Genomic DNA, 27,482 nt, shown 5'->3' with positions numbered 1-27,482 from the left:
CTGCTGAATGGGAGGAGAAGGAGCTGCTGGAGAGGAAGCGGGGGCTCTCCATGCCATGCACTTGCTATGGTTGGTCCCGACCCCCAAAGCGTTCTCCCTGAGTCTCTTGCCAGTCTGGTTAGACCGACTCTCACCCAGGTCTCTGCCCCCAGGCGACCCTCTTCTCTCTGTGCTCTTGCTTATTTATTTATTTATTTGTCAAACATGTACAAGGTGACAGGTGTAAGTATGAACATGGACATGAATGAAGGAAATGAATACAAGGAAGTGGGGACAATAGGAAGGCATGCTGGTGGGCTTATGCACACCTCCTTTACGGACCGCTTAGGAATGTGGTGAGGTCCACGGTAGACAGTTTAAGGTTGAAGTTATGGGGGTTTGAGGATGTAGTAACGGAGTCAGGTAGAGCATTCCAGGCGTTGACCTCTCTGTTGCTGAAGTCGCATTTTCTGCAATCGAGTTTAGAGCGGTTGACCTTGAGTTTGTGTCTATTGTTTGCCAGTGCATTATTGAGGTTGAGGCTGAAGAAGTCGTTGACGAGTAAGATGTAGCAGACAATTTTGTGTACTCTGCTTAAATTGGGCCACAAGCGGCACAGTTCCAGATTGTCCAAGCCCAAAATTTCGAGCCTGGTGGCATAAGGGATTCTATTGTGAGCAGAGGAGTGGAGGACTCTTCTCATGAAATACCTCTGGACCCGCTCAGTCGTGTTAATGTCCGATGTACAGTGTGGATTCCAGGCAGACGAGCTGCATTTGAGAATTTGTCCTTTGCCGTTAGCAGAGCAGACCAATGGAAGAGGGGAGAGCTTGGAGGGGGGGCTGGGTGGGAACATGGCAAACCTTCTTTGGTTAACTCAATTACTCCTTTATTAGGAGCTCCATCAGACCAGGCGAAAGGAGATGGGAAGGCTGGCAAAACTTTGCCTGAAAGGCCACTCAGAGGCCTCTGTGGCAGGAGTGGGTTCAGACATCCTCCGGTTGCTGGTTTGCTCGTGCATGCGCCACGTGTGTGCATGTTTCATGCGCATATGCGCAAAATTGCTCCGCATATGCGCAGAAGCAAAAAAACAAGATGGCGCCACCTATGGCGCCGCCCGGCGTACCGGTACGGGAGTGTGGCAGGCCTGGATCTCTGCTGGCTCCAGCGACCCAGGCCGCCAAAACACGACCGGTACCACTGCTGTGTGGGAAATGAAGACAAGGAGAATTGGCGTTGATTTGTCCCTGGGACCCCCAGAGAACACAGTTCGGCCTAAAGAGGCGGAATCGGTCAAGGTGGGAGTCAGCTGACCGCTAGACTTGTGGTTTGAATTTACTGTCGAATTAGGATTTACTTCCAACTGCTTTCCTGCCTTTTCTAATCTTGTAATGTTTTCTAATAAGATGTCGTTTTGTCTGTGTTTTTATACGCTGGTAGCCATCCGGAGTTACTAGGACAAAATGGGCAGCCCCATAAAAATTAAATAAAGAAATAACACTGTAAATAGGGGATGCTCTGGGCTGGGTCTCTGGGGGCATTCAGAGCTTGACCATGAGGGTGGGGGGAGGGGCACGCTGCGACTCACACCTTTCGGACGGCCTTTTCCTTACAAGCTCAAGCAGGCCACCTGAGGGGTAACCTAATCAAGTTGGCTTTGGGGAACTGGGTACATAGTGCAAAACTCTGTTGCTGTGCTTGGCACTGGGCCAGCCTGTCCTGTCCCCTGAAACTCCAAGGGCCTGATCATTGTATTGGCTGATCTGCACAGATTTCTTCTCTTGGAAATAGATCCTCCTCCATTCCCCCTTCCTTCCTCCCTCCCTCCCTCCCTTTGAAATTAAGCCGTGTTGGTGTTTCTGGTTAATATTGGGCTGAGTGGTGGATTAAACCTAAAGGAAAGACTTTCAGGCTGGTTGCCAAGAGCCAGGGGAACAGGCTGCCACATGAAGTGGTGTTTTCTCCTTCAAGGAGAGGCTGAATGGTCATCTATTGGAGGTGCTAAGCGGGTGGGTTGGACTGAATGACCTCGAGGATTACTTTCACCACGGGGAGTCTGTGTGTAGCCCTGATGTTGGCTTCTCTCTCTTTCAGCTGAGCCTGCAGATCTGTTGAAGGTATTAGATTTCCATAATTTACCCGATGGCATCTCAAAAACGACGGGCTTCTGCACCAGCAGGCGGTCTTCCAAGGGAGCAGATGTGGCCTATCGCGTGACCAAGGATGCCCAGCTAAGTGCCCCAACCAAGCAGCTTTTCCCTGGTAAGAGAGGGTATTTGTGGCCCAGGGTGCAACTGTCGGGGTCCTTGTTTCTCTCTAGGCTGGGTTCTTGGCTTGCAGATATTCATTACCCAACTAGGCAACCTCTTTGATGTTAAAGACCCAACTCCCAGACAGGATGGCACCTTTTCCCTTTCTAGGAAAGCAACAGCCCTTAGACTTCTATGCCGCTTCACAGTGCTTTCCAGCCCTCTCTAAGCGGTTTACAGAGTCACCTTCTTGCCCCCCAACAATCTGGGTCCTCATTTTACCCACCTCAGAAGGACGGAAGGGCGAGTCAACCTGGAGCCTGGTGAGATTCGAACTGCCAAATTGCAGGCAGCCGGCAGTCAGCAGAAGGAGCCTGCAGTACTGCACTCTGACCACTGGGCCACCATGGCTCTTTAGGAGGCTTGTGTCCTGCAGACAGACAGCCTGGGGCACTGCACAGAGCCTGGCGCTGCCATTATTTCCTTTCCTGCTTTGCCCAGGTGGACTCAGGTCCTGCTTGGCCCCCAGAGGCCCCCCCCCCAGTTGCAGCAGGTGAGGCAGATGCGGGCTTTCTGAGCAGAGCTGGGGCACTGCCACGCTTCTCTTCAGCCGGGGCAGCGCCTTGCTTGGGGTGGATCTGGAAGTCCTCTTTGGCAAAAGCCTGAGGAATGTGGAGGGAAGCAGCGGGTTGCTTTGATCCGGTGGCCAAGATGTCAGTCATTTTCTCCACATAATTTGAGGCTTTTGGCCCTGGGCAAGAAAAGGGCGCTGGAAGTTACAGACAGGCGCAGAAGGGGTTTTGCGTGCAAAACTGTCGCCCCCTCTCCCCCCCCCTTGCCGGGAAGAGGCATCCTGGGCTTTGCTGGGCTCCCCCCTCCCTTCATTTAATAAGACACCTCCTGCAAGTAACTCGATGCTAGTTCAGCTCCAGACAAGCGAGATAAAGGCAAGAGAGGTCATTGCAGAGCCTTCCCACAAGGAAACGCAGGCTGGGGAACCGCACAATGAAAGGCTCACGTAGCTGCACAAAGGATACTCCGGCCCAAACAAGGCAGGCTGCAGTTGGGGCTAATTAGAAGGTTTGCTTTCCTCAGCTGGTAGTTTGAGGATCCTGTGTGTCGCTGCTCTGGCCGCTGCCAGCTGTGCAAAGCCTCCAGTTGTTTGACCTGGAATGCTACGACCCACACCCTTCATGGGGGAGGGGGAGATTCCTCAGCGATCCTAAAGGATCCTAAGTCCACATGGAGCGGGGCTGTGCGTGTATCTGGGTGGACATGGAAGTATTCCCCATATAATCATACCAGCGCTAGCAATAGCCCTTAGGTTTATATACCGCTCCACAGGGCTTTACCGCAGGACTCCCCAACTCCTGGTCTGTGGCCTATTTGGAAGTGGACGAAGTGCGCACACATGTGCAGTTCGACTTGTATGAGAGGCGGGCTGGCATGTATGCAGATGTGTGCAGATCAACATGCTCAGGTTGAGCTGCGCAGGCCTGGGCATGCAAACCGGTCTGCTGCTCGTGCGGCCTGGTTCCCCTCTGACCCCCCCTCTCCAGCTCGGCTGCCAAGCTGCAAAGGTGGGGATCCCTGCTTCACAGCCCTCTCTGAGAGGTTTACAGAGTAAGCCTCTGCCCCCCCCCCCACCCAACAATCTGGGCCCTCATTTCACCCACCTCAGAAGGAGGGAAGGCTGAGTCAATCTTGAGCCAATCGGGATTGAACTGCTGGCAGTGGGCAGAGTTAGCCTGCCATGCCGCTCAAGACCCACCTATTTCAAGTAGCTGGCCTGGCTCAACTTTGATCCAACTATATCGCTCCTGACGGGTTTTTTTATTTGGGGTATTTTAATTGTATTAAATTATTTAGGGGTTTTTAAACATTGTGTTTTTCATTGTTTTTTATTCATCAGCTCACCTCCTCCTTGTATATGTATATGTCTTGGTATACGTTTTTGTTATATGTATGTTTGTTTATATATTTATTTCCTATGTTTTATTGTACGCCGCCCCGAGTCCTTCGGGAGAGGGTGCGGCTAAGAAATAAATATTTATCATTATTATTGTTATTATTATTATTATTATTATTATTATTATTATTATTGTTATTATTGTTATTGTTATTGTTATGATGCTGCATTCTAACCACTGGCACCCCTACAGCTCCTAAGGCAACGTCTGATTAGCTACAGCAATAGCATATATACCCGCTTTGCCTACGCTTCCCTTCCCAACGTCTGGAAGAGACTGGAGAGTCACTTGTCTGAAATGGTATAAATTGTCCTGCTTGAGCAGGGGGCTGGACTAGAAGACCTCCAAGGTCCCTTCCAGCTCTATTCTGATTCTGTATCTAAAGTCTCAAAGCAGACCTTCCTCGTTCAGCCGACTTTTTCAACCCATTGTCCTGCCGTTGTGTGGCTGCAGGGCAAAGGTTGGCGATTCCCTTTGGGAGAGAAACGGGCCCCATTCTCTGCTCCCTTCTCTGCTTCCAGCGTCTCCGTTTCCTGAAGATTTCTCCATCCTGACCACGGTGAAAGCCAAGAAGGGCGGACAGGCTTTTTTGATCTCCATTTACAACGAGCAAGGCATCCAGCAAGTTGGTGTGGAGCTGGGGCGGTCCCCGGTTTTCCTATACGAGGACCACATGGAGAAGCCGGGCTCCGAGAACTATCCTCTCTTCCGCGGCATCAACCTCTCGGATGGCAAGTGAGTGACGCGGGGGAAACGGGGAGGGGTGGGGGGGGGTTGTGGGTCAGGCAGGGGAATTCCAGGTCTCCTTTCTTTGGGTGTTTAATGGACTCCTTCGGGCAGGGGTGTCCAAACTTGGGAACTCTAAGACTTGTGGACTTCAACTCCCAGCATGGCTGGCTGGGGAATTCTGGGAGTTGAAGTCCACAAGTCTTAAAGTTCCCAAGTTTGGACACCCCTGCTTTCGGGAGATGATGAGGTCAGCTCCAGTCAAAAGTGGCCTGATGGGAGCCCCCCCCCCCCCCCTCCAAGAGGGAAAAAGAAAAAAGCAGGTCATAAAACTTCGAGTCACAGACAAGCATTCACCTGAATCCAGGTTAACGCCACATGTGAGGCCCCAGATAAACAATAGCATAGCAATAGCATTTAGACTTATATACTGCTTTACAGCCCTCTCTAAGCGGTTTTACAGAGTCAGCCTATCATTGGAGCGCAACCTGAAATCTTCAAAAGTGTTCTAATAATTTTAACATGTTGGGTATCAATAGAAGAGACTATTTGTAGCTCAGGGCTGAAGTGTGCAGTCCTTGATACTCTCCGAGTTTGGTTGTTTTCTTGCAGGCGTTTCATGATCCAACTAGGTAACATCATCAGTGCACGATCAACAGAATCAAGTCCAGCTTTTTTACAAATATGAAATAGATATCATACCAATAGCAGTAGCCCTTAGACTTAAATGCCTCTTCACAGTGCTTCCCAGCCCTCTCTAAGCGGTTTGCAGAGTCAGCCTTTCGCCCCCAACAATCTGGGTCCTCCTTTTTCCCACCTCGGAAGGACGGAGGGCTGAGTCAACCTGGAGCCTGGTGAGATTCGAACTGCCAAATTGCAGGCAGCCGGCAGGCAGCAGAAGGAGCTTGCAGTACTGCATTCTAACTGCTATGCCACCGCGGTGCAGTGCAAGCAATATTATGGTTGAGTTCCCATCCTATGTTGAATCCAAAGCCAAATTGGAGTCCGCAAATCCAAAGTAACCCCACCACCACCACCAACAAGGGCTCTGGCTCCTTGTGTATATGTGTGACTCCCTCCCATCAACTTGCCACTTCTCTGTATCCAGCTGCAACCATTAGGGGAAGCTTCCTTGTGGGAAGGTGGCTTGGAGGGGCAGGCAGAGGCTGGGCTGCCCTCTCTCTGGAGCGATTCAGTTTGGGTTCTCCAATGGCCTCTTGTAGCCTTAGAACAGGGGTGTCAAACACAAGGCCCACGAGGTCTTCAGGGCCGTCCTAGAAAATGTAAGGGGCCACCCGTGTTGCTTTGGCCCAGTCTACCCAATGCGAAGAGCAAACATGCAAGCAGTTTGGGAAGTGGTGTCAAGCTGGCCATGCCCACCAGTTGGCCATGCCCAGTGGGTGGTGTCAGATTGGCCACACCCACCCAGTCAGCCACGCCCACCCAGCCCCTTGAAGTCAACCACAGCCCTGATGCTGCCCTCAATGAAGAGATCTGCGTGGAAAAAGCCTCCCCCTCCCTCTCTCCAAACCGTGGCAGAGGTGAGCCAAAAGGAAATTGAATTCTGGGTCTGTCCAGGGCACGTTTTCTTTTAAGTCTGATGGTTTTGTTTCTGCCAGATGTGGCTGGAAATGCTGCTGGGGTTGTTGTCGCTCCTTTGGCTGCTTATAAACATTCAGAACCATCGGCAGTCTCAGAAGCTGGTCAAATAATCCAAGGAAAGGAAAGGAGAGATGCCCAGGCATTCATTCTTCGCCTTCTTGACACAATTTGACTTTTTTGGGGCAGGGGGAGGGGTTGGCCTTAAATCTTACTATTTACTACATAGCTGTTTATTCATTTCACATTTTTTCCCTGGAAAATACTTCTGGATTTGGCAAAGCAGTTAAGGCCTCTAATTCATGAAACCTAAGAGCAAAGGCGATTACATGTAAAAACGCAAGTGGAATAATATAACGAGAAACAAATCCAGTTATAGTGATAAGGAAGCAGCAGTAGCTGTGGAATTATAGGAGAAGTCATCTCACAAATAACATTCATTAGATACGTCGAAGATAAGCGCGTCTTTTTCCAGCGGGAAAACAGAAATTTGTCTTGTGCTATCTTCAATATCTACTTCCCAGAGCATTTCGTGCTCCACAGCTAATGCCTGGAGATAGTTTTTTGCTGAGATATTCCCAGCTTTAAAAAAGAATCCAGCCAGGGCTGTCCTCAGAAACGTTCAGGGCTCAGTTGGTGGCTTGAAGGTTCCCGTCTCCCTTGGGAAGAAGATGCAATGCTAGGAATGTAAACACGTCTCCGTCATCGAGGGACACCAAGAAGGCTGGAGAGGAGAGGAGAAGGCAAGTGCCTTCTCTTCACCCGTGATGGGGCTCCTGCTGGAGGGCACTGAACGTTGACATGGTATAAATTCTGAACCACTCTTCCCCCTCGCCCAGAAATTGTTGTCTCTCTGCTTTGGCCGCCACTTCCTGGAATGCTATGAAGAAACAACTACCGCACCCAAGTTCATTCTTTTCTCTGTGGCCCCGAAAAGAAGGATACTCAACTGTCCTAAAACTGCACAATAGTTTGAACATGGATTTTGTTTTCATGAGTAGAGGCAGAGTGAGCTTCTCTTAATCTCCTCTCCAGTGTACAGAAAGAACGAGGACACTTGAGACCCAAAACTGGGCTTTCTCCATTGCTTTGACACTTGGCAAGCTTTTTTTTTTTTAAAAAAATGAACCTTTTCATTCTTACTAAAGAGTCCCTTACATTTACAGATCAGCAAAACAATCTGTTTTTTGGCTGGAACAGCACAAGACAAATATGAGAATGCAGGAGCCCACAGTGGGTTTAAAATGAATTTAATTTCCTAAGTCAATCTTATCAAATCTGCCTTCCAGAAGTTTTGGAACTGAAATATCCAGAATTCCCAAGGTTGGCCAACACATCTGGAGCTGCCTAATAATCATGGAAAGTTGCCATAAATCAGGAGTGTGCAGTGTGCCAGCCCTCTTTTTTCTAGGACCTCACCTTCATCACAGTTCATTTTTGGCATGATACGTTTTTGCTCAAATGATTTGTTAACTATTATTTGACCCTTAAATGCTCCAATCACACAAGAGGCAGAAATTCATGGAGGTGATAGGCTGTTCATTGTAAGTTAAAAACGAGACACCCACCCATGAAAATTCCTGTTTTGCAGCTGCTTCACTTGGGGAAATTCCTGGATGAAAATCTGTAGAGATTCTCAGTCATCCCAGTCATGGTTGTCCCAAAGATGCTTTTTTTTCAGGAGGCAACTGGACTGTTTCTTACAGATCAGCTGTCTGTAAGAAATATAAATCCTTCCATTCCCCACCATCCAGTCAGAGATGAAGAAACTTCTTGGATGAGAAGCAAAACGTCTTCAAAAAAACAACAACAAGGAAGTCCAGTTGCCTCCTGAAAAAGCACCTTTGGGACTTCCTGGAGGAAAGTGAAAGTGTAGGCTCAAATGGGTGGCAGGCTGATTTATATCAGAGTTTATTTTCTTGGGGATTGCATGGTATGAACGTAGCCAATGGTTATTTGATTAAACTAGGCTTAGCATTCAATACTTCCTGAGAACTGAGATGATGCCTGTGGTTTCTCCGTCCTGCAGTGATACAGGAAGCATCCGGGTAAATGTAATGAGCGGTCAAGGGAAGAGGCTTTTATGCTTGGAATTCTAGAAGCTTCCCTTTGGTGGGCTGAGGTGGGCATGGGAAGCCAGGACATCTGGACCTCCTTTTGACCTTCTGCTGGGTCTCTTCTTCCCCAGGTGGCATCGAGTTGCTTTCAGTGTTCATAAGAAGAATGTCACTCTGATTTTGGACTGTAAAAAAAAAGTCACCAAATTGCTGGACCGAAGTGACCATCCTATCATTGACGTTAATGGCATTATTGTCTTTGGAACAAGGATCTTGGATGAGGAAGTATTTGAGGTAAGAGGGTGAGAAAGACGGAACTGCCAGAAAGGGGTCTCGAGCACTGGGCATCGGAGAATTTTGTTTCTTGGGATAAGAAGAACAGGTTCAGGATGAGAGAAACAGAGAGAGAGAGAGAGAGAGAGAGAGAGAGAGAGAAGATAAAGGGGAGAAGTTTGTTACATCCTATTTTAGAAAGGAAGTTTGGGAATAAGCCATTATAGAACAGTCTCCATTGCAGAGTTTTGAAACGTAGCCTTGGTTCATGACCCTGACATGAGAGAAAGAGAGGTGGAAACCAAAATTAATAAGCCATGATCAAAGGCTCTCTCTGACCGACCCAGAAGGCGGGTCTCTCTTTACTGATCTCAAGAGAGCTTTAAACCATCATTATGGCTTAAATCATCATTATGATTTCTGTCGCCAAGACGTGAACTGGCTCGTGTCCAGGGTTTCCTTCATGCCATTGACCCCTTGAGGGGTCTTGGGGGTCTGAAGCTCCAGGTTCTGGGCTCTAGACAGGTGACCAATTCGCCTGGCCCACCCCCATCCATCTTCACCTTCCTTTAAATTACCTTCTCCATTTCTGCTTCTTGCTTCTTGGTCCTCGTTTTACCCACCTCGGAAGGACAGAAGGCTGCGTCAACCTGGAGCCTGGTGAGATTCTAACTGCCAAATTGCAGTCAGGCGGCAGTCAGCAGAAGTCACCTGCAGTACTGCATTCTGACCACTGAACCATATTTGGCTCCCTTCCCTTTCCTTCAGGCTTCCTCCCCCTCATCTTGTTTGGTCCTTTCCCGTGATTTTGAATTTCATTTTGTGGATGGCATTTTTCGTTGTGTTTGCAGCCTGATGTTGGTGTGTGCCACCCCCTCTTGTGTCTTCCCCCTCTTTGCCACGAGAGGGGATTGATTTATGTTGCTTCCAGAAGGTTCTCGTGGATGCAGGAGAAGCTGTGGAGCTGCAGAGTTTGGGCAGCATTAAAATGGGGACACTTGCTATTCACAAAAAGCTCTTTGGTTCACTGAGACCTACAGTAAGATAAGGCAAAACCCCTGGCATCTTGTCCAGATAATTTTTTTGCATTTTTCTTATTTGGGGGAAAAATGAAAAGGACATTTTATCATCAGATTGAATGGGAATGATTGCAAGAAGTTTGTAGAAGTATTTTCTTGGTTCAACATTGAGTTAAAATCAAGGGCAGAGACTCTAAACAAGAGTCTGGATGAGCAGGTGTGGGTTTCACATTTGTTTTGAAAAGTTTTTTTTAAATTTTTCCAAAACTACTCTTACATCATTAATCTTACAGTGTGTCATGTGGGTAAAGTCTTTGCTTCATCCTATTTAACAGTTGCAACATTTTAATCTGGTTTTATCTTGCCTTTACATTTACATTTCAATTGCCTTTTAATTCAACTCCTCCCCTATAATTCTATGTTCTTTTCCAAATTATTCAATTTTTTGTTTCTTTTCATCTATATTTATTTTCTATCCAGTGATAAAAAAACATCCCCATATCTCATAATACTCTGATTCTCCCTTCTCTGGAATTGCCAGTGTTAATCTGCTCATTTCTGCACAGTCTAATATATTTTTTTTAATTACCTCTCCCTCTGAGGGAACTTTTCCCATTTTGTGAAAATACAATTCCAGCTGCAGTTATTATATGAATAATTAAATATACATTTTCTTTACTATATTTCTCTGGTAAAATACCCAACCATGGGTTTCACATTTTGTTACCATCGGTTTGCTGCGCGTGTATCCGCTTGCTTCGCCTTCCATGCGCTTTGCTCGTGCGCACGCCTTCTGTGCACGCGTCCGGCCTCAAAAACATGCTTAAATAGGATGGCTGAGACAGGGCGAGTGGGTGGGGCCCACCTGCAATTTCTCTCCAGTGTGGGCGAACCAGTCCAAACCAGCTGAATACCAACTCCGTGGACGAGTGTTATTAAAGAAGGCTTTACAGCAGGGGAATTCTGGGAGTTGAAGTCCACAAGTCTTAAAGTTCCCAAGTTTGGACACCCCTGCTTTACAGGAACAGGTAGACCTCAACTTACAACCATTCGTTTAGTGACCATATCGAGTTACAAAAACACTGAAAAAAATGACTTACAATTGGAAGTCTCACTTAACAACCGTTGCAGCATCTCCAGAGCCACGTGGCCCAAACTCAGGTGCTTGGCAGCAGGTATGTATTTATGACGGTTGCCCCGGGGGTCACCTGATGGCGATTCATGACTTTCCCAGCCAGCTGCCAACAACGGGGAAGTGGATTTGCTTAATGACTATGTGATTCACTTAACAACCATGGCAGAAAAGTTTCTAAAATTGGGTGTGACTCACAACCACTTTGCTCCACAATGGAAATTCTCCTCTGAATTGTGGTCGTAAGTCAAAGACTATCTGTAGTTCTCAATATATGACCACAGTTTGGGCCAGATTTTCCATCGATAAGTGATGTGGTCATTAAGTGATTCACACCTGATTGGATTAATCTTCATGGTGGCAATCTTCATGGTGACCACGTGTCCCCGGATGCTGCAACCATCGTAAATCCAGGTCGGTTGGGAAGCACCCAAATTTTGGTCACATGATCAGAGGGGCAGTAGTGCAAGGATCTTATGATGGGTTAGAAGTCAAGTGAACAATTAAAAATGTATCACAAATATTATTTATTGGCGCTGATGGTTGATACGGGTTGCTGCCAGCATCCTAGGCATCGACCAAGTATCTTCTTAAGATGTACGATGTTCTGAGTAGCACAGATTTTGCAGTTCCACTGGTGTTATTACAGGAAGTTGTAATTTCTTGATGTGTTTTCTAAAATTCTTGGACCTGCCCTGATGACAACGGGTATCACTGTCTTCTTCTTCTTCTTCTTCTTCTTCTTCTTCTTCTTCTTCTTCTTCTTCTTCTTCTTCTTCTTCTTCTTCTTCTTCTTCTTCTTCTTCTCCTCCTCCTCCTCCTCCTCCTCCTCCTCCTCCTCCTCCTCCTCCTCCTCCTCCTCCTCCTCCTCCTCCTCCTCCTCCTCTTCTTCTTCTTCTTCTTCTTCTTCTTCTTCTTCTTCCCTTCTCCTCTTTCCTTCTCCCTTCTTCTCTTTCCTTCTCCTTCTCCGTCTCCTTCTCCTCCTTCTTCTTCTTCTTCCCTTCTCCTTCCTCCTCCTCCTCCTCCTCCTCCTCCTCCTCCTCCTCCTCCTCCTCCTCCTCCTCCTCCTCCTCCTCCTCCTCCTCCTCCTCCTCCTCCTCCTCTTAATTTTAAAATAAAAAAATTGACAAAGTACTTGAGGAAAAGAAACCAAGAGATTCATTTTCCTTGGATAAAAATGGTGTTCAGCTTAGTCTCAAAAGAGCCAGTCGATATTTTCTGCTTAGGTTTTACAGCAAGCCCTTTTTGGCCGAAGCAGAGAATGAAAAGCATGGTCTTTCAATCACAATGTTTCCTCACCTGAAAAAAAAAATCCTTTGTGAATATACTTTGACTTACTAATGATCCAACAAAGAGTTCCACCAGGCTCATGGTTTTTGGGGAGACTCCAGGGCTCTGTGGAGCTGAAAGATCGGGGTTGATTTTGGCCACTAAATAGCACTAAATAGTCAAACATTTTATCACCGTCCCAAAACCTTGACTTATTTCTTCCAAACTGAGTGCTGTCACGTATCAGCCAGGCGCCTGTTTAATGCAGGTTTCTGCTTCAGACATTTCTTGAAGCCAGAAAACTTTAGGTGGTGATGCGAAATCCTTTTTCTCCCAGGAGGGAGATGCTGAACGAGAAAGAAAGAATGAAGTACAGTTTTCCATGTGCCTGTGAAGAGCAACTAGGTCTCTAACTAAAATGACTTTAGGAAGAGCTCTTTTGCTAGTTTAAATCTGCTGACATCACAGTAATCAGATATACTTCTTCTGCTCAGAAGGCTCTGTGAGGCTGTTTCCTCCTCTTCTGGCAATATCTCAGAATTATCCGAGTGTGTTTAACCCAGTCAACCTGCCTAATTAATCTTCTGTTTAGAAGTCACCAGGGCGAATTCTGATTTGATGTTCCTAGTTTTATGAAGGGAGCGCTTAATTGGCCCCAATGCTCTTCAAATTGGAAAGGGAGCCCGGGGAGACCCCTCCTTCACCCATGCTGAGTGCAGGAATCCCTACTTGGCCAATGTGGATCTTTCTCTCTCCCTTTCTCTCCAGCTCCAGATTGCCAGATAGTTTTAATGCATACTCTGATGGCATTCTAGAAGTTGAGGAAAAGGTGCAGAGAGGAGCAACTAAGATTATTAAAGGTTTGGAGGCTAAAGCATATGAAGAACGGTTGCAGGATTTGGGTTTGGCTAATCTAAAGAAGGACTAGGGAGTGACATGATAGCAGCCTTCCGGGATTTGAGGGGCTGCCACACAGAGGAGGGGGTCAAGCTATTCTCCAAAGCTCCAGAAGGCAGGACAAGAAACAATGGATGAAAACTAATCAAGGAGAGAAGCAACCTGGATATAAGGAGAAACTCCCTAACAGTGAGGACAATTAACCAGTGGAACAGAAGTTTCCTCCAGGAGTTGTGGGGGCTTCATCACTGGAGGCTTTCAAGAAGAAACTGGACAGTCATTTGTCTGAAATGGTATAGCATCTCCTGCTTGAGCAGGGGGATGGACTAGAAGACCTCCAAGGTCCCTTCCAGCTCTATTCTGATGGATGGATGGATGGTTGGATTGAGGATGTCCATAGGTTGTTTGGGGAGTGATGCTGAGACACGTTTTTGTATTATTCACTCTGATTTTGATATTATTTTTGTTTAAATTCTGTTTTTGCTATCCTTATTGTTCCCAAACTCTAGGAGTTCTTGGTTCCATATACATCTAATCAAATTGACAGCCCAGAAATCCTTTCTTGCTTCCCTGTTTTGATCACATTTTCTTTGCCTGCTATGCTTCCTTCTGGGTGATCCCACTTAAGTGCCGTTCGGTCCGTTTTTTTCCATGTTGAGCCGTACTTGAAAAGGAGAAGAAATCTGCATCTCTGGGCCATCGTAAGGCTCTGAAGGCTTGGTTCTTCCTATGGTGCTGGGCCAGAATATGGACTGAGTGTGTCTCCTGGATTGTAGCAATATCTTGGTTAGCATCCTTTGTTTATGTTGACACTGCATCTGTTTTAACTATGGGGCTCAATTCATTTCTATGCTACCCCAAGTGGTTCTGGGTTGGGCAATAGGTTGAACCAAATGAATGGGTGGATAAATGAAAACATATTTAATAAAGATGCTAGAGTCATAAGAAGAAGTGCTTGGCCAAAAAGTCAAATCACTTCCTGTTGCACGGAACTTCTAAACCCAGTTTCATCCCGAGTTTTGGAGGAGAGTGTAGGGTCAGTGAGTTAACCATCCAGAGGAAGGGACATACCTATCTTGGCATTTGAAGGAAGTGGAGAGATAGCAATAGCCCTTAGACTTATATACCACTTCACAGCTTTTTACAGCCCTCTGACAGGATAGAGCTGAAGAAGCTTCTTGGATGAGTAGAGAAACATCTTCAAAAGAAAAAAAAACCAGAAAGTCCAGTTGCCTCCTGAAAAAAGCACCTTTGGGACAACCATGGCCTGGATGACAGAGAATCTCTACAGACAGAGTATGTCTATTTCTCTCTCGTAATGCTCCCAAATGGCTGCTACTCCCTTCAAATGAATACAAATATAATAGCAGAGTTGGAAGGGACCTTGGAGGTCTTCTAGTCCAACCCCCTGCCTAGGCAGGAAACCCTTTATCACTTCAGACAAATGGTTATCCAATCTCTTCTTAAAAACTTCCAGTGTTGGAGCATTCACAACTTCTGGAGGCAACTTCTGTTCCACTGATTAATTGTTCCAACTGTCAGGAAATTTCTCCTCAGTTCTAAGTTGCTTCTCTCCTTGATTAGTTTCCACCCATTGCTTGTTGTTCTGCCCTTAGGTGCCCTGGAGAATAGTTTGACTCCCTCTTCCCTGAGATATTGGAAGACTGCTATCATGTCTCCCCTAGTCCTTCTTTTCATTAGACATACCCAGTTCCTGCAACCGTTCTTCCTATGTTTTAGTCTCCAGTCCCCTAATCCTCTTTCTTGCTCTTCTCTGCACTCTTTCTAGAGTCTCCACATCTTTTCTACATTGTGGTGACCAAAACTGAATGCAGGATTCCAAGTGTGGCCTTACCAAGGCCTTGTAAAGTGGTATTAACCCTTCACGTGATCTTCCTATGGGGAGGCATTTAGCACAGGGCTGTAGTCCCTCTGCAAGGAGGATCCAAAGTGGAGGTGACCTTGGGGCTGCCATTGGCTGGAGGGCCTGCTCTGCCTCCCTGCCATGGGATGGTTTATCTGGGGCTCTCGGAGCTGGGCTGACACCAGAGAAACCAAGGGGCCATAGACCACGTGGGGAACGATTTCTGTCCCGTGACCATTGGAATTTAGGGGGAAGGGTACGTGACCCCCCCTCACCTCTGCTCTCTTCAGCTGTTTAGGCTTTTCTTTTTTAAAAAAATAGTTATTATTGAACATTTTCAAGTTTAAAAAACCACAAATAAAGAAAAAGAAAAAGACTTCCGGTGGCAACGTAGGTGCTGATGGATGTTCCCTTGGGAACGCCAGCCCCGTGATTGCGTTAGGCTGCTAGAACAGCATAAATCAGCTGTCTGATAGTTTGAAAACTTCCCCCTCGGGAAAAGAGGGGGAGGTGAGCAATTGGGTTAAGGTAGAGCTCCCTTAGACCCACAGGAGTAATTCTGGGGGTTGAAAGGTGAGAGCCCACTACAGCCTGATAGTGCTCCGCTCCCGGGGCGTCTCTGCATCGGCAGAACAAAGCACCACAACCACTCCTGCTATCAAGGCATTAATCTACATTTGAAAAAGAAGCAGGCGGAGCAAAGACAGGAGGGACTATAATCGCAAGTACAAAACTTAACTAGATTTACTATAACTTCCTTCTGTGAAGATTAAAGGGGATAAAAGAGAAGATGGCGCCTGAACATCAAATGGCATGGTGAAAGTGAAACTTAAGAAGCAAGTATCTCTTAAGTGCTTGCTAAAGTTGTAAAAAGAATCAAGAGATCGAGATTAAACAAAACAGCGTTGGTTCGCTAACAAGCTATAAAAATTAACAAGTCTGGGGGTTAGATGGACTTTTTGGATAAGCAATTTGGCTGCTGAAAAGTTTGATTTGAGTATTTGGAAATGGCTTCAAAGCAAACTAAATTAACTGCCTCTAAGAGCGCTGGAAGCTCTCCAGCCGAGACACAAAAACTGCAATCTTTATTACCCCCAGCAGAAGCATTAACACTTGAAGCCCTTCAAAGTAACCTTCAAAATGCCTTAAAGGAACAAGCTTCTGCTCTGGAAGGCAAAATTACTCAAGCCCTTAAAGAGGTGTCTAACGAAATGTCTGATATTAAGGACTTAATCCAAACTCGTAACCAGCAAATAAGAGAAGATATAGTGGATACATTTAAGGGCTTGCTTGGTTACGTAACATCACTGGAGGATAGAGTGGAAGAAATCAATCAGTCCAATGTGAATTTGGAGAATAAGGTTGTAGGCATTCAAAGCAAGAGAGGCAGAAGTCACAATGACACAATATAGAGCTATGCTTTGAGAATAAGAGGCTTGAAAGAAAGTAACCAAGAAGAAAATTTAAAAGAGATATTTGCGGGAACTTTTGTCCAATTAACTGGTGAATCCAAGACCAAAGAGATGAACACAGTCAGATGTTCCCAGATCATCTTCTTCTTCCTCTTCTTCTTCCTCCTCCTCCTTCCATATCTGTCATCGGATGTTGGCGATTGTGCTCGCAAACCTATTTTTTATCAACATATCATGAAAAAGTCCTGCTGAGTTTTGTTCAAACCAGTCCCTTATGTTTTGAAGCCCTGATGTTTTTCTTCTGCCTGGACCTCCTTTGCCTTCGATCTTTCCCTGGAGGATTAAGCGAAGGAGGCCGTATTTTTCTGCATGTCACATCCCATGTCCAAAATATTCTAACTTTCGCTTTTTAATGGTTTGATGATCTCCCTTGGCTTTCCCAGGCAGCTTATCACCTCCTCATTTATGATTTTGTTAACCCAGCTTCTACGTAACAGCCATCTGTAAATCCATATTTCAAATGCTTCTAGTTCCTTCAAGTGGTTTTCCATCCGAGACCAACTTTCTACTCCGTAGAGCAGGACAGAAAAGATGTAACATCTGACAAGCTTCATTCTCAGCCTTACGCTTATGTCGTGACTACAGAAGACCTTTTCCATTTTGAAGCTTTCCTTGTCAGGCTTTAAAAATGTAGGATGCGATGTGTCCACCAGCTTTTCAAAGATGTTCCCTTTGGGTCGGATATTTCTCAAACGATTAAAAAAGGCTGTGATGATGATGATATCATCCATTCGTTCGTGTCCGACTCTGGGCGATTCTATCCCCATCTTTTGACCTTGCTCTTCTTCTGCCACTTGTTCTATTCTACATCTCATTAAAAAAAGATAGTGATATACAGAAAAAAGAACACAGGAAATAGATTACGTATCAGAAGATTTAAAAAGGCCGATACTGTTTGGGTGGTTTTTAACTCCCCTCCCCTCCTCCCCTCCCCTTCTGTCTTCACTCTCCCTCCCCTTCTCTCCTCTCCCCCCTCCTCTCCACTCCCCTCCTGTCTTCACTCTCCCTCCCCTCCCCTTCACTCTCCCCTCCCCTCCTCCCCTCCTCTCTCTTCCCCTCCTCTCATCTCCTCTGTGGCTCAGAGTGAGATGCAGAACAGAAGCCTCATTGGGGGCATACTAGTTGGACTCAGTTGTGGGTATTTGCAGAGCAAGGTGCGAGTGCAGCCGTCTTGGTGCCTCCCCCCATAATTCATGGCCGTGCCTTGGCTGACTTCACTTTCCCACTGTGGAGCCCTTGCAGGAAGAAGTGTTTTTAAAGGAAAGATCACTAAGCCATGGAAAATCTAAGGCCCGTTGAGCCAGCAGGGTTTCTGTTGCAGACAGGAATTCCTCTCCGGGAGCTCAGAATACAAGGGAGGGTTTCAGTCATGGTTTTGCTTTGCTTTCAGTCTCCAGCATTGGGGGCTCTGGGGTTTCTCCAGGCAGAGCCTCCCTGGATCATTTGGAAGGCATCCTCCATCTGGGGTTGCATTGGGGGGGCTGGAGGGAAAATGCTGACAAGGAAGGAAGGAAGGAAGTTGTTGCTGCTCTCGAGGAAGAGCAATCAAACTGGGATTTGATGGGAGGCCACCATGCGATCCTCTAGCTGGGAGGTTAAAATGGAAATCCCATCCCCAAATCCAACAGGAGGCAAAAGCAATCGGTGGTGGGTTTCACCTTTTGTTACCACCACGTGTGCCCACCTGCTTTGCACGCATGCACTTTGCTCACGTGTGCGCCTTCCACGCATGCGCCCTGCCTCAAAAATGTGCCTAAATAGAACAGCATAGAGCCAGGGCACCCGCAATTCCCACTACCGGCTCAAACCGGCTGAATCCCACCTCTGAATGCAACCCACTCGGGCTGCTTCTTGTTACCGCCAAGAAAACAAGACAGATGTGTCCTTAGGATCATCACAAGTCAGGCTTAACTCAGGGGGGAACCTAATGATCTTAAGAGATCAAGTCACAAATTGACTCACTCTGATTGTGCTCTACCAAAAGTCACAATGGGGAGATCAAGAAAGCTATTAGGGGGAGAACCAGCTTGTTCCATTCTTGAATGGAAAACACAGCCAGCTCCGATTCCCAATTTAATACATTCCCCTTGGCCAAAACAAACCATATTAAAATTATTACACTTGTTTTGAAATTCTTCCACTGTGAGTCACATATCAGCTGAAAGTCCATGCGCTGCAGTGGGTTGGGGTGGAGGGAAGAGACGGAGCAGGAACTGCCCAGCTGCCAGAAAAATATCTCGCACGTTTACATGAGACATTCTTGAAATTTGTTGAATTAGGGAAGTAAAACTTTTGGATCTCTGCGAAGTTAGATAACTGCAAATCTCTCTCTCTCTCTCCCTCCCTCTCTCTCTCTCTCCCCTCTCTCCCTCTCTCTCCTCTCTCTCTGTCCTCTCTCTCCCCCTCTCTCTCTCCTCTCCCTCCCTCCCTCCCTCCCTCTCTCTCTCTCCCTCTCTCTCTGTCCTCTCTCTCCCTCTCTCTCCTCTCTCTCCCTCCCTCTCTCTCTGTCCTCTCTCTCCCTCTCTCTCCTCTCTCTCCCTCCCTCCCCTCCCTCTCTCCCTCTCTCTCCCTCTCCCTCCCTCTCCCTCCCCCCTCTCCCTCCCTCCCCTCTCTCTCCCTCTCTCCCCCCCTCTCTCTTTCTCTCCCTCCCTCTCTCTGTCCTCTGTCGCCCTCTCTCTCTCTCCCTCCCTCCCTCCCTCTCTCTCTCCCCCTCTCTCTCCTCTCTCTCCTCCCTCTCCTCTCTCTCTCTCTCTCTCTCTGTGCATTGGCTGAGGAAGTATAAAAGATGCTCTTTCCTGGCCCCTTTGGGAAAGAAATTTGTGTGAACCAAAGGAAAGTAGGAGAAGGATTCGCCATTATCACTGCTCGTCTTTCCCATCAAATGTCAATGAATCTAGATTGATGGTGCCCCCCCTTTTAAATATTATTATTGTTTTATATTATACATTCCATTTCTATGTTGAGCAGTGTGTTCTCTAGGGGTCCAAGGTGTTAACATACAAACATCATCATCATCATTATAATCACATAAACAAATATGCAATATCAGTCGTCTTTATGTATACTATCTTCCCTTATAGTATCGATTATTCAGCCATCAAAATATTTACTCATCTGTTTTTCTTTCCCATGTAGACCATATTTCATCTAATTCCTCTAACCTCAATATCTGCCCTTTAACCAATTGTAGAATAGTTCCCATGTTATAAAATAATCCGAATCTTCTTCTCCTTCAATTTTTAGGGTTAACCTATCCACCTCTGCACATTCCAGATTTTTTTTAAAAAAGAATTTTATTGGTTTTTAAAATTTATGGGAAAAGGGTAGGTGGATATACAAATTTTTTTTGGCAGCTCCATCGTGCTAGAGGTAGGAATCCCTTCAATTCTCACACCTTTTTACAGAAAAAAAAACACCAAAGGATAAAAGATAAGCAGAAACAGCATCTTATTATACATCGTATCATCCATGTGTTCAATCATCTCTTTTGCCACTTTCTAATATATCAACAATTAGAATTATATTATTTTTGTGACCTGAGTCTTTCCATTATTGTTCCCTCCCCCCTGTCCCCAGGCGGAGCCGCAGCCCCTCCCTCGTTCATGTCTTGTGTGTTGTCGCCTTTTTCACTACTTCTTATATTTCCATCCTCTAGGAGGGCACTATGTTTTTTAATGAAGGCCTCTGCCTCCACAACTGTGTTAATTCTAATTCTGTTTCCCTCCCAGAAGATCAGTATTCCTTCTGGCAATAACCATCTAAACCAAATTCCCTTATTATATAATTTCTTTGATAAGGAGGAATACTTCCTCCTCTTATCTCTTATTTTTTTTTGGAATTTGCTTAAGAATGGCAATTTCTTTATCTTTATATTTTAGTGGTCCCCCCCTAGAATCTCATCCCTCGTGGTCTTCCTAAGAAATGTAACAGATTTTTTTTTATAATATCATATGCAGGAGTTTCTGGATTTTTCCAAAATTGTGCATATACAATTGTAGCTGCTGTTATAACAACAACAACAACAACAACCGTAACAGCAGATGGTGCCCTTTCAAACAGCAATATTGAGCTATATAAATAATAATAACCCTGATAAAGGCAATCAGGGTTCCTTTTATTGATGATGGGGAAAATCTTGAGCAAATTTCCCACTTTGTAGGACTCACTGTCCCTAGCTGCCCCTCAGCCTTTATGGAGAACAGTGTTCTCCAATGGGGCACACAATGCGGAGGGACAACATTATCCCCCATCTATCTGAGTGCCAGGCTGCCCCAGTGAGTGAAAACGCAAAGCTCTTTACAGAGGAAAGACAGAATCACTCTAGAGCCAAAGGCTCACAGGAAACAAGAGAGGGGCAAATGCAAGGAGGGATGAGCTCAAATGTATCAGAGATGTCTGGGGGCCACTGTAGAGAAGGCCTATTGCACCTATTTTGTAACTGCACATTTAATTTTTCATGCCAAGGGCAGGACCTTATTTTTCTCACCACTGAGCTGCAGATTATTAGATAGGCCCCAGTGTCCAAGTCTGTTAAGATTCTTCCGAATCTTAAGTTTATCTTCCAAAGTGTTAGCAATTTCCCCCAGCTTGGTGTCATCTGTAAATTTGTTGAGTTCCCCTTCTATCCCCTCATCCAAATCATTGATGAAGATTTTGAAGTGTACTTGACCTAAGGCAGAACCTTGAAGTGCCCCATTGCATGCCCCAGTGGTGGGTTCCGGATCCCATCGCAATCAGTATGCTGCGATCGGGCTGGGCATCCACCACGTGCATGCGCATTGTGAATGCATGCGCTCCCGCTTCCCGCAACACTCCAGCTGCTTGGTGGAGCATCACGCAGGCGCCGTACACTGCGTGCATGTGCGCAAATGGCCCGGTTAGGTCAAATACAGCTAAGGAATGCGGGTGGGTGGGCGAGCCCTCTAAAGCACCATACCAGAACGGTGCCTGCTGCTCCCAGCATACCGCCCGGAACCCACCACTGTCATGCTCCCCTCCAAGTAGATGTCGTTCCATTGAGAATATGTCAGGTCTGGTTGGTTAATCAATTGCGAAGCTGTCTGATAGTGGTACCACCTCTCCCGCATTGTTCTATCTTACCAAGAAGTAGATTGTGTCCTACACTGTCAAATGCCTTATTGAAGCACAAAGTATCTTTCCAGAGACTGCACAGTTGCAGAATTGTTACAATATCTTCTTCCTTGAGTCCAAAAATCTGCAAATCGGTACAAAAATCCTAACCCTTTCCCAGCCCTGAACTTCTACCAACATTAGGAGTTTGGTACATTGTGCGCTTCTAAAGTAACACTTCACACTGCATGTTAACTTGTGGAGAAGGGTTCTTTCTTCCCTTTTCTGAATTTGTAACATTGCAAAGCTTGGAAAATTTGAGTGGCTCTAATAAGGCCATTTAGTTGTTTGGTTTGGAACTAGAAAGAAAAGTGAATCTGAGCTGCCTCCACTGGGGACATGAAGCGTTTCTGCAGTAGAAGAAAATCTAACACTGCCCAGACTGAGAAAATGAACGCCACTTGAATGGGGAGGCTGCAGGGCTGCAGCCTAAATCTGTGCAGCCTTTGGCAGGCAGAGCCCTCCAGCTTGGCTGATGGGACGTGCTCAGCATCACTCCTGGCTGATGGGGCTCTCCAAGAGGTGCCCAGGCCACATCCGGGATGCTGAGCGTGGCCGACTCGCCATGGCCAACTTGCCCTGCGACAGGAGAAGAGTTACACTAACACCAAAGAAATAGCGGAATAGAATCGTTAAATGAAGGATGCAGGAGGAGGGACAAAATGAAACGTGAACGACAATAATGAAGATAATTTTTTAAAAGCATTTTAAATACTTCAGTTGAATTGTTCAATTGTCCCGCTGCAAGTTGTCCCCTTCCAATGCTGAGAGTGGCCCATCTTTCCATGCCTGGCACTGTGAAGCTTCCTGCCTGGGGAGCAGCTGTGGGAAGCACAGCTCCATCACTGGAAGATCCCAGGAAGGTTTCTGCCATCTGTCAGAAATGGTGTAGGGGCGTGATGACGCACCTGTGATGTGCCGCAGGTGGCACACGGAGCCCTCTCTGTGGGCATGCATGCCATCAGCAGCTGCTCTTTGCAGGCGCCGGAGTGCCAGAAAATGGGCCAAAAAGAAGGCAGTTTTCAGGCCCTTTCCAGGACTTTTCCAGGCCATTTTTGGGCCATTTTCAGGCAGTTTTGAGGGCCATTTTTAGGCTCAAAAATGGTATGTGCGTGCCAGCCGGCTGGTCTTCAGGTTTCCGGTGCTTCAACAAATGATGCACATTCTGGTTTGGGCACTCGGTGCTTAAAAGATTCGCCATCACTGGTGCAGGGTCTCCTTTTTGGGTGGGGGTGGGGGTTGGACTAGATGACCTACATGGTCCCTTCCAACTCTGTTCATCTGTGTCTGTATCAAGCTAGAAAGGCAGCTTAAGGAAAGAGTGGGCTTCCAAGGGGCAAGTATTGAAACTGTTCTGCTGCTTCTCCCGTTTCTCCCCACGATGCCTTTGGGGAGGTCCTGAAAAGGGATTTGTGTCCTATGCAGGAGCTTCCCTGGTAGAGTTTGGCCAAGATGGTGATCTTTGAAGCTCAACGTAGTTTGAAAAATGGGCTTACCTGTGGCTGAAACACTCTTCTGGAGAGGCATCTGGGCTCCCCTTTCCAGCTCTCCATCCTGGGATAGTAGCCAAGGAACACATAATTTATTCCATTTCCAACATTCCCCCTCAAGACTTTGAGGATTCTCTCCCCCTTTACTGTTGTCATTTTCGATGTTTGCCAGCCAGGCCTTTTTTTTAAGAAAAGGATTTTCCCCCTCTCCCTTCCTCTCTCCATCTTCTTGAGAGAGGGGCTGGAAACCCAGCAGGTTTCACACCATAGAAATGAGCAAAGGGAGAAAAAGAGGAAAATAGAGAGGGAACAGACTGGAGAGGGAGGACAATTTGGGGGGGGGGTGTGAGAGAGAGAGAGAAAATAGAAACTGTTTTCCAAAGCAAAACCAAAGCACTTTTGCAGGCTGGAAAATGTTAGAATTGTCTGTACATTTTGGATTCTGTTTCCCCAGCTTTTGGATTTCTCATGTCCTGGACCTGGCTTGGCTTGACACCGTCTGGGGGGGGTGGGGGGGCTACGTTAACCACAGCCCGTCTGGAAGGGTCACTCAGTCCCTGCTTCTTAAAAAGCAGAAACTCTTTCCCTGGTCTCTCTGAACTGTTCCCCATTGTCTACCTCCCTTTCAAGGGAAGGACCGATGTACCCCACCCCATCATGGGCTGCACTCTGTTGAGCAGATCCAATTCCGGGTGGATGAGCATCGATTTCCAGCAATGGTGAGATAGTTGCGTGTAATAAAGTTCATCTGGCCTTCATGGGTAGGCGTCTTGTTCCCTCAAGAACACAAACTCTTTGGGTTCAGCCACACCCTCAGGACAGAGCTGTTGTTAACCAAGAACTTTCAGTGGCCTTTGAGGACCATTGCCCCCCAGGCACGAGTCGAATAGGGATAGGGATAGGGATGGAATAGAATGGAATAGAATAGAATAGAGCTGGAAGGGACCTTGGAGATCTTCTAGTCCAGCCCCCTGCTCAAGCAGGAGACCTTATCCCATCTCAGACAAGTGACTGTCTCTAGTCTCTTCTTAAAATCCTCCAGGGATGGAGCTCCCACAATTTCTGGAGGCCAGCTGTTCCAGTGGTTAATTGTCAAACTCACTGTTAGGAGTTTCTCCTTAATTCCAGGTTGCTTCTCTCCTTGATTAGTTTCCACCCATTGCTTCTTGTCCTGCCCTCTAGTCTTTTGGAGAGTAGGTTGACCCCTTCCTCTTCTTTATGGCAGCCCCTCAAATACTGGAATACTTATATCACGTCTCCCCTATTTTTCCTTTTCTCTAGACTAGCCAGACCCAAAAACTAAGTAAATGTGAGGCACTCATTGTGAAACGGGGGCATAAGGACCAGGTTGCTAAGCAGGCTTTGATAGAGTCCTTTATTGCTCTGTTACAATGAATGGCCCTACAATGGCTAGCAGGTCTCCAGCCCAAACTTCCCTGAAGGCAGCCACCCACAATCCCACAAGCAAGACCCAATAATCACCGGAGCCGAATCGCAAAGTCCAAAAACAAGGTGCAAGTCCACACGGCAAAGTCCGTAAGTCGTACGCAAGATTCCAGATTCACAGGGCAAGGGTGAAAGTCCACCAGGAAGGGTTGAAGTCCAAAGGCAGAGACACGATTCAGAGCTCTTGCAAGGCTGGAGAAGTGCAGGCCTAAGCAAAACAATTGTTCCCAACGAAGACGCCCTCTCCTGGCCTCTGCTTAAGGTAATCCAAGCCAGGGGTTCCTTGTGAGGAGTGGCAGGGCGACCTCCTCCCGAGCAACCTCTCAGACCTCCTTTGAGCTGGCTTCCGCTCTACTCTCCATGCGCTTGGGTCAAGTGGGAGAGGCAGCTGTTCCTCATCTGGGGGGATCTGCTGCCTATCAACCTCACTGCCGGTCAGCAGCCGATCCTCCCTCCATCCAGCCGACCACTTCCCCCAATGTCTGAGGGCCTGGGACAGCATCGTCCTCAGCCCCCCCCCCCCCGGCCTCTCCAAACGTTCCAGGGGATACATGTCATCCCCCTCGGATGGTCCTGGTTCGAAATCCTCCTCTTCTTCCAAACTGGGGTCATGACAGACCAGCTGGGTTGTTGCTTGTCCATCTTCTATTCTGCGGTGTCCCTGCCTGACCTATTTCATGGCTGAATGGACAATGGGATTCCCTGGTTTTATGGTCTGGGGGATTTCAGCCTGCCTTTTTTGAGGTGGCTTGAATGGACCAAATCCAATTTATTGGGAGCCCAACTTACAGCGGAGGCCCCACATTAGATCTGATTTTTGTTTTGAGTGGTTGTGAACTGGGTGTCACATTCATGTTGCAGACAAACAGAGATTCAGTTTGTTTGGTGAAAAACTTTTATCTGTCTAACAAACTACGTGATAACCAGCACTAAATGACAAAGGTAATCAAATCCAAGTCAGATCTAACCAAGTTAAGACCATCACCCATATATATATATATATACCATTACCCCACCCAGCTCCACCCATAACTCCACCCAGATGACACCCACCCACCATCACCAATCACCATGGCCCACACCTCCAGCCACTCCCCCACTCAGTGTCATCATAGCCTCTTTCCTGGTGCCAGCGTTCCAAATACCATGCATGAAATCAATCAGAAACCAAGGCAGAATCATGCTTAAAGTTCCAATTTAATCATACAGGCATGTTGGCACGTCTGTGGAATTCCAACTCTGATTTTCTTCCTGGAATTCCACCCAGTTGAAAGTTCACGATCTTATGCCCACACCCATAATCCCATCACATGTTCCAATCATCATCTTCCACGCTGGCATCTACACCCCTCTGCTTCCGGTCAGGTGTCGAGGTGCGGAGACAAAAGATGACCTTGAGCTTCTTGAAAAGAATGACAACAACACATTCCACAATCCTACTCCTTTCTATTCCCCCCTCCCAACTACTACACTAATGAAACAACATAGGAAAATAATAGAAAGTGTGGCAGGCCAAAGATCCTAAAAGGAACATAACTACAGACCTGACGCCTGGTTAGCTGATCCGAGCAAAGAGTTACATCAGAGGAGGCAGTTGCACCCAGGTAGAAGAGCCACATGCAGCTACAGGCTCAAGCGACATCAGAGAGGCAACATCAACATGGCAGCGTTGCATGGTGGGCATGGTGATGGACAGGGTCCCCCCTGGATGGCAGCTTGAGGGCTGACACTGGGGTTGGGGATGTTACTGTTAGTCCACTGCCATGGGAAATCATGTTCTCTTGGCCTAGGAGTTCTGTGGGGCGGCCCCAGTGCAGAGAGGCGGACCTTATCCAATTAGAGCTTGGGGTCTGGATGGGCAGACAGAGCAGCGTTTGGGCTTGGCTCCTTGGATCTAAAGGGGCATCATCTTTGGCTCTTGATGGCAGAACTGATCTGCAATCTGGAGATTCTCTTGGATTTGCAGTTCCTACCTGAGAAGCGGGTGGCAACTATGGCATGGATGGGGGGCCTTTACACAGATTATGTCAACATCCCAACTGACGAACCCCATCAAAGCAAGCACCTTCGAGACTTCCCAGAGTCTGAATGCAAAACTTTATTGAGTACATCATTTCAGCACTGGTGAAGGCAGAACCAGCTCTAATTATTTCCCCCTGTTACAATACGGATTTCCCCCACTCCCTAACATTGTAGGTCGCATTCGCCAGTTGAACTTCATTCTTTTGTTATGAGAAAACTCTCTGGTCTTGGCAGACACCTGCCAATGTGTCCTTGGCTCTCACGACACTTCTGTTTGAAGTATGAAGCCGGCCTTCCATCTCATTCTTCCCTCCCCCCCCCTGGTTCTTTGGCAAGTTGAAAAGTGATCATGTTTTGCAAAGGCATAAACATGCTTCAATCTTGACAAATTCATCCTGTGCATCAATTGCTCCCATTCCTGGACTAAGGGGCCTTGCTCCTGGTCAATGCCTTTTGAAATTCTTCTTATAACTTGCAGGATGGAAACTGAAGTGAAAGTGTTAAAAGAAGATGTCCTCTTTGATTGTAGTATAGGGCTTGATGTCCCAGAAAGCTTGAAGCTATTGCAAGATTCCCCCTCAGAGTAGAACTTTTCCTCCTTCAGTTCCTTAGTCACTTGTGAGTCCTTGTGACCCAACGGACATCAGTTCTCCAGGACTGTCTCTCCATAACTGAAGTTCTCATAAGTTCCTTCTTGTGTTGTCAGATATAGGGCTTCTCTGTTTGTCTTCTGTCACCTTTTTTTCAGTTGTCTTTGATCTTTCCAAGCATTGAATCCTCCTGAATGGCTCTTCTCTTTGCACGATGCGTTCCAAACACCCAAAGTTTAGCTTGGATATTCACGCTTCCAGGGAGAAATCTGGCATCCCAATTTCTTTCGTTCAGCCT

The 27,482-nt window shown here is 46.8% G+C and overlaps 1 protein-coding gene across 1 annotated transcript in view; it reads left to right on the top strand.

Annotated features, from left to right (window-relative positions):
- COL5A1 (collagen type V alpha 1 chain) overlaps nucleotides 1-27,482 on the top strand; it is a 207,323-nt gene that overhangs the window by 55,170 nt on the left and 124,671 nt on the right. Inside the window, exons 2-4 of the mRNA XM_081967084.1 lie at nucleotides 2,074-2,241; nucleotides 4,720-4,933; nucleotides 8,712-8,874. Of these exons, the coding sequence (XP_081823210.1) occupies nucleotides 2,074-2,241; nucleotides 4,720-4,933; nucleotides 8,712-8,874 (545 nt within the window). The remainder of the gene's footprint in view (nucleotides 1-2,073; nucleotides 2,242-4,719; nucleotides 4,934-8,711; nucleotides 8,875-27,482) is intronic.

The sequence above is a fragment of the Natrix helvetica genome, assembly GCF_964273705.1.
Source record: "Natrix helvetica genome assembly, chromosome: 15".
Taxonomy (NCBI): Eukaryota; Metazoa; Chordata; class Lepidosauria; order Squamata; family Natricidae; genus Natrix; species Natrix helvetica.
This window is presented reverse-complemented; position numbering and strand designations above follow the sequence as displayed.